General features: G+C 38.3%; 2 protein-coding genes across 2 annotated transcripts in view; both read right to left on the bottom strand.

Annotated features, from left to right (window-relative positions):
- Nucleotides 1-950: 950 nt before the first annotated feature.
- LOC135202019 (cuticle protein 19-like) lies at nucleotides 951-5,221 on the bottom strand. The gene is made up of 2 exons (XM_064231294.1): nucleotides 5,093-5,221; nucleotides 951-1,543 (listed from the first exon to the last, which is right to left on the bottom strand). Exons 1-2 carry the CDS (start codon nucleotides 5,102-5,104, stop codon nucleotides 1,193-1,195), a joined length of 363 nt encoding a protein of 120 aa, XP_064087364.1. The 5' UTR covers nucleotides 5,105-5,221; the 3' UTR covers nucleotides 951-1,192.
- Nucleotides 5,222-11,409: 6,188 nt separating this feature from the next.
- Nucleotides 11,410-12,656, bottom strand: part of LOC135202018 (cuticle protein 19-like) — a 2,711-nt gene continuing 1,464 nt past the window's right edge. Inside the window, exon 2 of the mRNA XM_064231293.1 lies at nucleotides 11,410-12,027. Within this exon, the coding sequence (XP_064087363.1) occupies nucleotides 11,674-12,027 (354 nt within the window). The 3' untranslated portion in view covers nucleotides 11,410-11,673. The remainder of the gene's footprint in view (nucleotides 12,028-12,656) is intronic.

Here is a 12,656-nt window from a genome sequence, read left to right as displayed (position 1 = left end):
ATTAGCAAAACTAAACTGTTTACAGATCTGCCACTTGAACACGAAACTAGAGGATATGACTCATAAATTCAACATATCTTAGAAGTAAAACCACGTGGGATTGACGTTTCTAAAAGTAAGCTGTGATAAACACTGACTTGACTGAAATAGTAAAGGCTTCGCTGAGTCTGTGCCGTTCCTGAACGAGCCTCATCAGTTTCCCACTTGGAAACCTTCTTGGAATCAGTGCCACGTCTAACAAATGTGACAGCAAATCAGTGCCATGCCACCAGACCAGACAGATGAATATGCTAGAATTTCGAAAAACTGAGAATCTCAATTTTTTTCAGTCCAGTGACATTAGTATCGTTAATGCATGTTTATGGTTTCTTTATTAGAGTAGTACAGTATGCAGGTGCCAAGTATAGTTTTGCCATTATTGTGCAACTTATTATACATAGGTTCTATTCCTGTTTTCAAACTGGACACTATACTCTTGTTTTTTTTTTTCCATCTGTCCATCCGCCTGTGGTGTACGCGTATGGTAACACTGCAGCCCGGGCTTTAGATAGTTACATTCAGCTTACATTCAACAATAATAATAACCCTATTTCGAATATTAACGGTGTAATTAGCATACAATAAATTATTAAAACACTTTTAAATTGCAAATGTACACCCAGAAATCCTTTTATTTACCTAAAACTTACACATAGCGTAACTATTTACCATGCGATAACACCACAGGCGGATGGACAGATGGAAAAAAACAGAGTATAGTCATGGCAAATGTGACAGCAAACCAGAGCTACCAGACCATACAGTCGAATATGCTAAAATTTGCTAAAATTTCGAAAAATTGAGAATCTCCATTTTTTTTACCAGCCCAGTGACATTAGTATCGTTAATACACGTGTATGATGTGTGGTTTGAATCAGTTTTAAAATGACAAAGGTTTTAAAACTAAGCAATCATAATCGGTGGTTTTATTTACAAAAAATAGTTCTCAGGTTTTAATCAAACCTTCTCATTGAGAAGCAGGAACAAATTCTAACGGCGAAAGTCTTCAATGATAGAAAATTCTGGATCCACAGAAACCTGACTCGACCTTTATCCAATATAAAAGGAGAAAGGAACTCGATGACGGCATCCAGAAATATCTACTGTACAAAGTGAGGTCCATAGGATTCCTCGAGGATTCCCCTAGGACTCCCTAGGCGTAAGCTGGTGGGGGTGGGCCGTACGCAGGCTTGGCAGGGGGTGGGTAGGAGGCCACGCCCTCGTATTTCACGTCGGCGACGTACCCTCCGTGATGGTCGGCGGTGAAGGTGACGATCTGAGTGCGCCCGTCGGGGAGGGCGACGCGGTACGACCCGGAGGTGACGTGCCCGTCGCTCTTCTCGTTATGGGCGAAGTCGTTGCCGGTGTAGTCGTCCTTCACGGCGTAGGCGAACTCGAAGGGCATTCCTGGTTCCTTGTAGGATGGGGGAGGGTGCCCGTAGGGTGGGGCGTCGGGAGCAGGGGCGGCGCAAGCAACTGCCACGAGGGCGGCGATGACGAAGAGCTGGAATGCGGGAGGAGGTTTAGTTTCGGGTTAGGTAGGCTAAACGGTTTGTACTAGAGGTCTATAAGCCTTTGCTTATATAAAAGTGGCCTGTTCCTTTAAGACCTATTCAATGATTTCACTTGTTCCCCAATTTTCTTCAGGTGTGTGAGGCTAAAATCTGTTTGCCGTCTTTTTTGACAGAAGGGCAGACTGGGGTCACTCATGGAGGTCTATTCACCCATCTGTACAGGTGGTGAATAAACCCTCCATGAGTGACCCAGGTCTGCCTTGGTCAAAAATAATTTTTTCCTTCGTCAAACCTCGTTTTTTCATAGTTACGAGATGTCCCCTTTTGCGACATAACTCCTAAAGACCCGTGTGATGAGCCTTGCTGAGAACGCAAAATAAAACTTTGAGTCGGCTTTCAATAAATGATAATTTGAAAATGCACATATTCAGTAAAAGCAAACTTCTCTTGAATTGACATCTCTCGTCATGATTTGGCTGATTGCTTTTGTTTGTCTCGATCAAGCAAGAACCAGTGAATTGCTTTTCATTTTGTTCTTTCTTTTTAATCAAAGAAGGACGAGTTTTCTCTCTTGTATGGACGATCGTTGTTGGAACGTGACAATAAAAGCCAAAGGCATAAATTACGAGAGAGAGAGAGAGAGAGAGAGAGAGAGAGAGAGAGAGAGAGAGAATGAAAAGTACGGCGCTCAGGAAGAGTGAGGAAAAAAATTGAGTGAAAATCATTTTTAAACATATCGCGTCATTTTATAGATTGGGATTTCAGTACCTGAATGAACAAAGTAGAGAGAGAGAGAGAGAGAGAGAGAGAGAGAGAGAGAGAAGAGAATGACGAATGAAAAGTAAGGCGCTCCGGAAGAGAGAAAGAAAATATGAATGAAAATCACTTTTAAACATATCGTATCATTGTATAGGTTGGCATTTCAGCACCTAACTGGACAAAGCGGAGAGAGAGAGAGAGAGAGAGAGAGAGAGAGAGAGAGAGAGAGAGAGAGAGAAGGGAGGCGGTGACAAAAGAACCTGGCAAACGTAAGAGAATTTATCGAATTTACGAATCAACCTAGAAATTGTTAGAGCTATTAACACAAGAAATTCTCGCCCGATAAAACTGACATTTTAGGACCTAAAGTATTGACAGTAATGACGACTGTATTATGAACCTGGCTAATGTATGAGCCAGTTTTCAGCTTTCCTTAAACAGCAGCTGTCTGACCATAGATACGGTCCCGTTTCCCCAAACCACTTCTGAAAGCCGCAGAAGACGGAGAGACCACCCTACGTATGTCTCTATGTATGTATGTATGTGTGTATTTATATATTTTTAGTCGTGTATATATCTGCACAGCTGACTCAAAAAGAGAGAGAGAGAGAGAGAGAGAGAGAGAGACGACTGAGCTATGGAGCGAGAGAGAGAAGATAAGGAAATCCCAAGAATTTGATTTATATTTCTTTTAGTTGTTTATATATCTGCATAAGTGCTTAAGTGCATAGCTGATTCAAGAGAGAGAGAGAGAGAGAGGAAATCCAAGATGTATTGACTCATGCATAGTTTCGACTTAGATCATTTCCATATCAGCTCAGTATATAAAAGCTTATCCATAGGATGCTTAAATAATTTAAGAGTTTTAACACGATTTCCTACTCCGAAAAAACATCCATGTATTCCACTTATCAGCAGAGGTTTCAGTGAAATTAGCAGCCGATCTAAAAATTAGGAGACTTTTTGTCACTTTTAACTATTTTTCATTCGAGCGGACATTAAAGCATTATTCTAAGATAATACTTTAGCTGTTCGTTTCTCTCTCTCTCTCTCTCTCTCTCTCTCTCTCTCTCTCTCTCTCTCTCTCTCTCTCTCTCTCTCTCTCTCTCTCTCTCAGAATGCTTCCTCTTACATAGATTGATTATAGCTACTAAAACTGGCTTCACTATATCTAGGTTACTGACGCCGATAGAATAACAAATAAAAAGATAGAAAAATAAAAATAAAATGTAGAAAAATAAATAAAAAAAGATAGAATGAGAAATAAAAAGATAAAAAATTATTTAAAAGATAGAAGATAAATAACAAAGTTAGAATAAGAAATAAAAAGATAGAAAATGAATCAAAAGATAGAAAAATAAACAAAACAGATAATATATAAGAAATAAAAAGATAGGAAAATGAATAAAAAAGATAGGAAATAAAAAATCGAATAAGACATAAAAAGATAGGAAAATGAATAAAAAGAGAAAATTAATTTAAAAAGATGGAATAAAAAATAAAAAAATAGGAAAAGGAATAAAAAAGATAGAAAATAAAAAATCGAATAAGAAATACAAATGCAGAAAAATTAATAAAAAGATAGAAAATAAATAAAAAATACAGAAAAAAAAATTAACGATTGAAAAATTAATGAAAAGATAGAAAATAAATAAAAAAAGACAGAATAAGAAATAAAAAGATAGAAAAATGAATGAAAGATAGAAAATAAATAAGAAAGACAGAATAAGAAATAAAAAGATAGAAAAATGAATAAAAGATAGAAAATAAATAAAAAAAAGACAGAACAAGAATTAAAAAGATAGAAAAAATAATAAAAAAGAAAAACAATCAAAAAGATAGAATAAGATATAAAAAAGAAATTCGTTCGGTGTTCTACTTTCCCGACCCAACCTCAAAATATGAATGGCAGATACACCACCCAAAACGACATGTACCGCGTTAATCTACGAAGATTTCGGAGCCTCTTTCGGGGCGAATAGAGTTTCCTTGTGATAATTTATATTTTCCACATGGTCCACAATCCCCACTTTTTTTTTCATCTTGTGAATCACAGGTTACTGAAGGTAGAGTAGAAATTGAAAGGCTTCAGTGAAGCAGTTCAGAATATGTCACCATATTTTTGTTTCATCTTTTTTTTTTAGATACTTGAGATAAGAGGAACGAATTTTACGTTTATCTGTATTCAGAAACAAAACAGAAAGATGCTAACCACGATTTATCTTATAATTCATCCTTTTTCAAGAAACGTGTCAATTGCAACTTTCAGGATCAAGATAATTTGACCTATTTCCTTTTTTCTTATTTTTTTTATATACTTCGACTTGATAGGGGCGTTAAGTTGCCCATCCCACCGGCCTCTGTATTGAAGACATTGTCTTGCTTTTTACAAACTTGGGAATCTTTCGATTTCACTTAAGGGTTAAGTAAAGCAACGGTTCAACGAAAAATAATTAATGCATACGGAAAATCTAAAGTAACTAATAAGCCAATGTAACTCTCCAAGTGATTTGTGATTTCTAATGAAAATTTTTTTTAATATTTTACGGCATAGAGAAAAAAATTATCGCTATCTTTTTCCGGAAAGAAAGGAATACAGTAGTAACAAGAAAACACTCCTTCGAGACTCCTGGACTCTGCAGTAATCAAAGATAAATAAAAAATTAACCGAACTGAAGCAGTCTTCTTTAACATGATGGCTCGAAATAAGGCACGACTGAAAAAACTAAGACCTTAGAAACACTAAGTCAAAGTAACGGCACAATGGAGAACTGTCTCACCTTAGCAGACATGCTGATTTTCCGAAAAATGCTGAGAAAATGATGTTAGGATCGACGAGGCTCTCCAGTTTTATACTCACGGCTGCCTCTTCCAGTTTTCTGTTGTCGCGGTCCGTTTTCTATTCGTCCGTCAGCTGTCGCTACATTCGTCTCTCTTGTTTCACCGGAAAACGAGTAATTGATGTCACTGTTGTTCAAGTGTAGGGAAAAGAATGGAAACCGTTATCTTTAACAGCTTGAAACAAATGTTACAAAATTCGGGAGGTCTAGTTAATGACATTTAAGAATATGTACCTTCGTCTATATAGGAATTCAATAGAATTATATCCTTAATCAATAACGCAATTAAAGCTGAATCGCTTACCTAACATTAAAATTCATATGAGTCAAGGATAAATCATTCTACCAAATAGATATTGCTACTGTTATTATATATTGGTTAAGAGCAACACGCCTTAATTGAGAGGTGATTTTGATTTTTTCATTCAAAAGGAGAATTTCTTACATCTTCAAGACCTATCAATTATCTTGGCTTGAACTTAATGGAGACACCCGCAGTACGAGAAATAATCCTAAACGAATGCAATTTTAGCTTGTTTGAGAAAAAAACATTTGAATCTGGTGTAATCACGCTCGCGATTACACACTTCTGAAGCTGGAGAGTAGAAATAACTGTGGTTAGAGACCGTTTAAGTGAAATTAAAAAGTGGGTCCAGAGTTGCGTACCTCTTTTCCCTAGACGTTCTGACCAATTTCCTCAGCTGCACTGAAGTTATTCATTTTACGTACGTGTTCGTTAGTTAAGTTGTCTCTATTCATAATCAAGTAATGTCAAAAATTAATAGTCATTTACTACAGTGTTCGCTACACACAGCACACACCATGCGATGGCAGCAGAGTGAGCTCAGCTAATCCGAAAGAGTTTTTATTCTGCCAGAGTTCAACCTAGAAGCTCACTGAAAATGCTCCTACATATCTGTTGATCACGTTCAACAATCCAGTTACAAAAATGAAGTTAACGGAAATTAGATTCGAGGATATTATACAGCACGGTATAATTTCATCAAAATATTGTCGCCATCCTTGCTTCTTGGTAGGCTGTGACAGGTGAAGTATAGAGTCATCGACACTCAAGTTTGCAAAGTTTTTGCAAAAGGGATTTATGATCAAAACCATACAGGAGTAATGCTTCAATCAATTTGAGCGAGCCTGGACTCAAGCTCTGTCAAAGGTGCATATTTCCCGTAGGCATACTGGCTCCTGTTTCCAGACAGGAGATTCGAGGTGATTCTACATAGGTATTCTAAGTCAACCTTATAAGAACACTCAAAGGAAAAGGATTGGCTTCTAAATGTGGTGTGGTGCCATACTTGAAAATATCTACAAAACAAAACAGTAACATGTGCTGAATTTGAAAGAGAGGTAATCCTTATTTGGAATGACAACGCAATTGGTTTGCTTATCCATAAAGACGTATGTATCTGTCGGTTACCCGTGTGAGATACAATGGGCTCTGAAAATCTTGACTATCATTTGTTTTGTAGTCTCGTGAAATGAACGAATGCTGTGAATATTAAAATCTCCATTTTACTGGATGATTGGATTCCATCTTTAGCAAAAACTGTTGTTATATCGTAAATTACACTTCACCAGAACTAAGAAGGTTCTTTTAATGGTCATAACTATATTCATGCCTTGGAGCCATTGGAACAAGTCCCGTCTTCTGACCACATCGATAATGATCGTCCTGACCACCACACTAATATTTACTCTACTCCTTTTGACATAGACCCCTTTTGACCACTTCGCCTCTATTTGACCCATCTCTTTATCCGCTTCCCTAACGACCATTACAGTATTTGCCTTCCTCAGTCTCTACCTAATACTTTATCTTCATGCTCTTTGTCCAATACAATAATTGCCTTTGCCTTCCTCTACCCAATGCACTGCCTTCAGACTCCTCTGACCACTACAGTAATTGTCTTCCTCCTTCTTTGACCATTACACTAATGATCGTCCTACACCTGTGACCAATACAATAATCATTGTCCCACTTTTCATACTTCTACACTAATCAGGTTCTTACTCCTGTGAACAATACAAAAATAGTCTTACTACTCTTCTGCCCACTCCATTAATTACCTTTGTACTCTTCTGACCAGTACACTAATTGTCTTCCTACATCCCAGCACGCTACACTAATTATTTTCCTACCCCACTGACCAATATACTAACTATCTTCCAACTGTTCCGACCACTGCACTAATTATCGTCCTACTTCTCTGACCAATACACTAATTGTCTTCCCTCCCACTTTTCAGACCAGTACACTAATTTTCGTCCTGCTCTTCAGGCCTCAATACAGTAATTGTCTGCCTTCCCTAATTAAACTCTAGACCAGGGGTTCTCAAACTTTTTAACTCCTCGACCACCTTAGGAAGTCTCAAATTTTCTATCGACCCCCTAGACTAGCTCAAAAAAAAATAATGTCGGAATCAATTAGAGTAAGTAGTATTAGTTTAGTACTTGACATTCAGTACAACAAAAAAGTAACACCTCGTAAGAAAATATGTTTGGGACTTTAGATGTACGATTATATGTAACTTAATTCTCCGACACGCTAGTTATTCATCGACCCCCTTTTGGCCCCCTGACTATTCATAGACCCCCTAGATGATCCTACTGACCCTTGGGGGTCGATATCGACCACTTTGAGAACCCCTGCTCTAGACCAAGGTTCCTTAACCGTGGGTATCCACACCCCTTGGGAGTATGAGAACCACATGCCATTAATACCTAAAGTATGTATTAAACTAAGTATATTATTAAGTTGTATTGTCAACAATTAGGACTTCAGTAGACTTAAGCAAAGGGGGTTATGGAACCATATTGAGCAATTCATTGGGAGTCTGTCTGGAGTCATCAAAAGGTTGAGACTTTCCTACAATTAGCGGCGTTGACACGTTTCCCATTTTGCCAAAGGAGGTATTTAATCCTAATCCAAAAAGGTACTACATTTTCAGGAATAACCTCTTCGAGGTTAAGGTTAATCCGAAGAGTGGACATATTCGAGCGTACTGTCCAGCTATTTGCTTTTAATCACAAGTGGCCTCGTTTTAAAGTAATATATGCCATATATATGCATGCTGACGTTAACGTATCTACCTACTTATTTACATAGAAGGTAACACACAACACACACACACATCACATATAATATATATATATACTATATACATACTCGCACACACACACACCACACACACATATATATATATATATATTAATATGTATATATGTATATATTATATATATATATAATAATGTATATATGTATATATCTATATATATATATACCATACACGCACACACACACACACACACAATATATATATATATATATATATATATATATATTATTTCATATATATATATATATATACTATGTATATATATATATATATATATATATATATATATAATATATATGAACAACTTGATCACGAACTATATAAAACGTGATGCTATGTATAAATAAAAGGTAGAGCTACGGAGGAGAAAATAAAAAAAAACGAGAGCTGCCGAGATCTTTCCTTTGTGGTATTAATTTTTGTTATTATTATTAGCATATATCTATATATATATATATATATATATATATATATATATATATGTAAACCCTTATTAAATTTTGCATTTGGCAATTTGAACAATGTACACCAAGGTCCAAGTAGTATGATCGTTTTGTTCTTCGTGTTTTGCTTTTGTACCGACGAATGGAGGGAGGTGATATACAATCCGCTTATTACTGTGACCCTCGGCGCTCACTTAATTCCCTTAATCATCCATACACGAGGAAATGGCAGCGCCGCTCAAAAAATCTGCCAAATCCACCAAATCGTTACCCTTTTTCCCGAAAAGTTTGAACGAGTTTAAGAAAATATGGCAGCAGTGCTAATCCCCCTCGAGACTCAACCTTTCGTAGCCAGAGTATAGACTATTTGTCGTCCTACTGTTCAGACCACAAAAAAAAAAAAAAAAATGAAATGTTCCTCTTTTCAAGCAAATGCAACAATCGCTATCCTGTCTCGTGGTCGCTCTCATTTTTTAATCCTTCACCTGTTGCTTTTCTTATATGATCACAGCACCAGCTAGTTCCTCTTTGGACGAGTGGGTTACGCTCTCGCCTACCGATTCGGTAGTCGCGAGTTCGATTCTCCGCTCTGCCAACGTGAAATCAAAGGAATTTATTTCTGGTGATTAGAAATTCATTTCTTGATATAATGCGGTTCGGATCCCTCAATAAGCTGTAGGTCCCGTTGCTAGGTAAGCAACTGGTTTCTAGACACGTTAAAATATCTAATCCTTCATGCCAGCCGTAGGGGAGCTGTTAATCAGCTCAGTGGTCTGGTTAAAGTAAGATATACTTAACTTTTTAACTGAACCAGCTGGCAAGTAACAAATATGCACTCGCGTGATTTCTGACTTTATCCAGAGAATAGATTTTGGAATATTCTAGTGAGGAATTGGTACTTGAGGTTAAAGTGTTCATGGTTCCACGTCACTTGATGATATTGATCATATTCAGTCTTGTGCACAGTGGCATTTGCACAAAGGAATGGAGCAGTTTTTGGTTAACAGGATTGCAAAGGTTTTTTCAGGAGAAAGTCGGTGCTTCATATGAATTAGTCAATTGAATATCTTGTATGTCAAGCTTATCGATATATGCCTTTTGTTGTTGTTATCAGATTAATCTGTCCTTATGCCAACCCGGTCTCTTGCTCGTATGAGCAAATGAAAAGAAATGTGTTCATGATTCTTTTATTTCCCAAACTCACTAGATATTCAGTTACTTAGACAATCGACATTTCGTGTAAAGGACTAAAGGCCACTATATATTGAACGATTGTCTCAACGACTGTCGGTATAATTCGCAAAAACACTGTGTATGGGCTTGTCTGAATGCAAAAGTGGGCGGAGCTTCGTGTCTGAACGATCTCAGCGGGAATCTGTCACGATCAGGTTGCTGCTGGCTTGCGACCTAAGTCTGTCATACACAGGTCGTTCAATGTATGGGTTTGTCTGTCGATATAACGCTATCGCGCGCGTCTCTTCTAGAGATGATGCCATGTCTTCTCGAGACAAAATCTTTGTTCAGACTGAAATCGGTGCGGAGATCGTTCGTACTGTCTGAAAAGTGTGTGAGTGTGGGTCGATAACGACAATCGTTCAGACAGTCGTTCATACAATCGTTCAGTGTATGGGGGCCTTAAAGAAAATAACAGTTGGTGATAGAAACTGAGACAGAGGACGACAACAGGCTTAAAGGAATACGGACAAGACGGCAACTGATCTAGGGGGCTGAGGAAAAGCATGACAATTGGCGTGAGACCTGAGGAACGAACTACAGTTGGCGTAGGGGACTGAGGAAAAGCACGATAATGACTACTACAGCTGTCAGAGTAGAAAGCTGAATGGTGGTGTAATATGGTCAGAAGAGGCGACCTCCAACAATTGGTGTAGTAAATGTAATTTCGCACAGTGTGGTCTGTTCTCTGCCACGAGACAACAAGTGTTTGCTTCTATTCGAAATTGTGACAGGATTTGAAAACCTCTCTAATGAATACGTGGAATGCCTGAAGCTTGAGCCTGTATTCTTTCACTTATTTTTCAATTATGACCGCGTATGATTTGACATCCCTGAAGGTAAATCGTGCCAGCGATTAAAAGCTTCCATATCTTGGATGCTGAAGCATTCAACCACAAGACCTGGAAATGAATCCTAAACATGAAAGACAGATGAAATAAGTTTATTTTAAGCATATGAATATCCATGCATTTATTCCTCTTCCATGATCGCATTTTTGCTTACTCGGGGTGTGAGCCTGCAAAGTACTTTGTTGTTGTTGTTGTTGTTCTTGTTGGGGGGATGTTTAGGAAAGGTCTATGGAAAAGCCTAAAAAGGTTTGAAAAGGGTTTTTTGCGTTGAGTTAAAGACAGGAATTTTAGGATAGGATATTTATGATTACTTATTAGAACAAAAATGTGAAAAAATAATTAAATAAATAATGTGCATGTTAAACAGCGCAGAATAACTATTCCTAATAGAATATAGAGCATTTATTTTTACTTTAGTTGGTGAAACAAGGCTCTACTTGACCGTAGATTTTAGTGCGTTTTAATTTACGTTGTTACGATTATAATGTTTACAATTTATGCGTGTAGGGGAAAATCTTGCACGCATTCCTTGTAAGCTGGAAGTCGGATCGCGCCTTTTTATGATGATATACTCTGAGGATGTTTATAAAACACAGTGGTCACATTACAGATGATTTTATTAACGAAAATAATTTACCATAAATATTATGATTTATGCTTCAAGTCAAATCTTCTCACTGAGAAGCAGAAAGTAAAAAAAATAAAAAAAGACCTTCTAGAACAGGTAAAGTCTCCAGAACGAAGAAAGTCCAGACGAAACAAAGAGTCAACAGCCTTTGAGAGGAACACGGAAAAGGAGGTATTTATGGCATCCAAAATCAACATCGAGTGCTTTAGCCGAATTCCTGTATAGTATAGTCTCCTCAGGGGTAGGCTGGTGGGGGTGGGCCGTAGGCGGGTGGAGCAGGAGCTGGGTAGGAGGCCACTCCTTCGTAGGCCACGTCGGCGACGTACCCGCCGTGATGGTCGGCACTGAAGGTGACGATCTGGGTGCGCCCGTCGGGGAGGGCGACGCGGTACGACCCGGAGGTGAGGCTGCCATCGCTCTTCTCGTCGTGGGCGAAGTCGTTGCCGGTGTAGTCGTCCTTGACGGCGTAGGCGAATTCGTAGGGCATGCCTGGTTCCTTGTAGGATGGGGGAGGGGGCCCGTAGGATGGTGGGGAGTCGGGGTTAGGGGCGGCGCAGGATACGGCCACGAGGGCGGCGATGACGAACAGCTGGAAAGATGACGATTATCTGTTTTAAGCCTGAAACTTCAGGAGTGATTCTCTCTCTCTCTCTCTCTCTCTCTCTCTCTCTCTCTCTCTCTCTCTTTGCCCTTATTTCACAAGAGAATTTAGCTGTCAAAATAATAAGATCGAGAAACTTCATATGGTAAGTATATGGTAAGCTCCGGCAAAATAATTACCAATTGTGCTTTGATATAAAACAACGGTGTGAAATATTGTTGAATAAAAATGTCAGTGGCGGGATGAATATATCTTAGGGAGAGGCTTTTGAGACAGGAGATACTAGATGCAGTTTTGTTAAATGGAAGTATGAGCGAATGTTCAAAAACATTCCGTACTCAAAAACAAAATAACCACATACGTATCCATGCGCATTCCTGTAAGACTACAAATGTGGCAAGCAGTAATTTAAAGCCGTTCTTTTTTTGACTCATACTGCTCAGTGTTCAACGTATAATTTTGAGTGAAAATCTCTCTCCTCTCCTCTCTCCTCTCTCTCTCTCTCTCTCTGATCGCGAGGAATCAGCATTCCTTGGGGGAAAGTTATTCAATATATCTTAGGGAGAGGTTTTTGTTTTAGACAGGAGATACTAGATGCAGTTTTGTTAAATGGAAGT

This window comes from Macrobrachium nipponense, chromosome 30 (assembly GCF_015104395.2).
Source record: "Macrobrachium nipponense isolate FS-2020 chromosome 30, ASM1510439v2, whole genome shotgun sequence".
NCBI classification, from domain to species: Eukaryota; Metazoa; Arthropoda; class Malacostraca; order Decapoda; family Palaemonidae; genus Macrobrachium; species Macrobrachium nipponense.
Note: the sequence above shows the minus strand (reverse complement) of the source record. Positions and strands in the feature narration are given on the sequence as shown.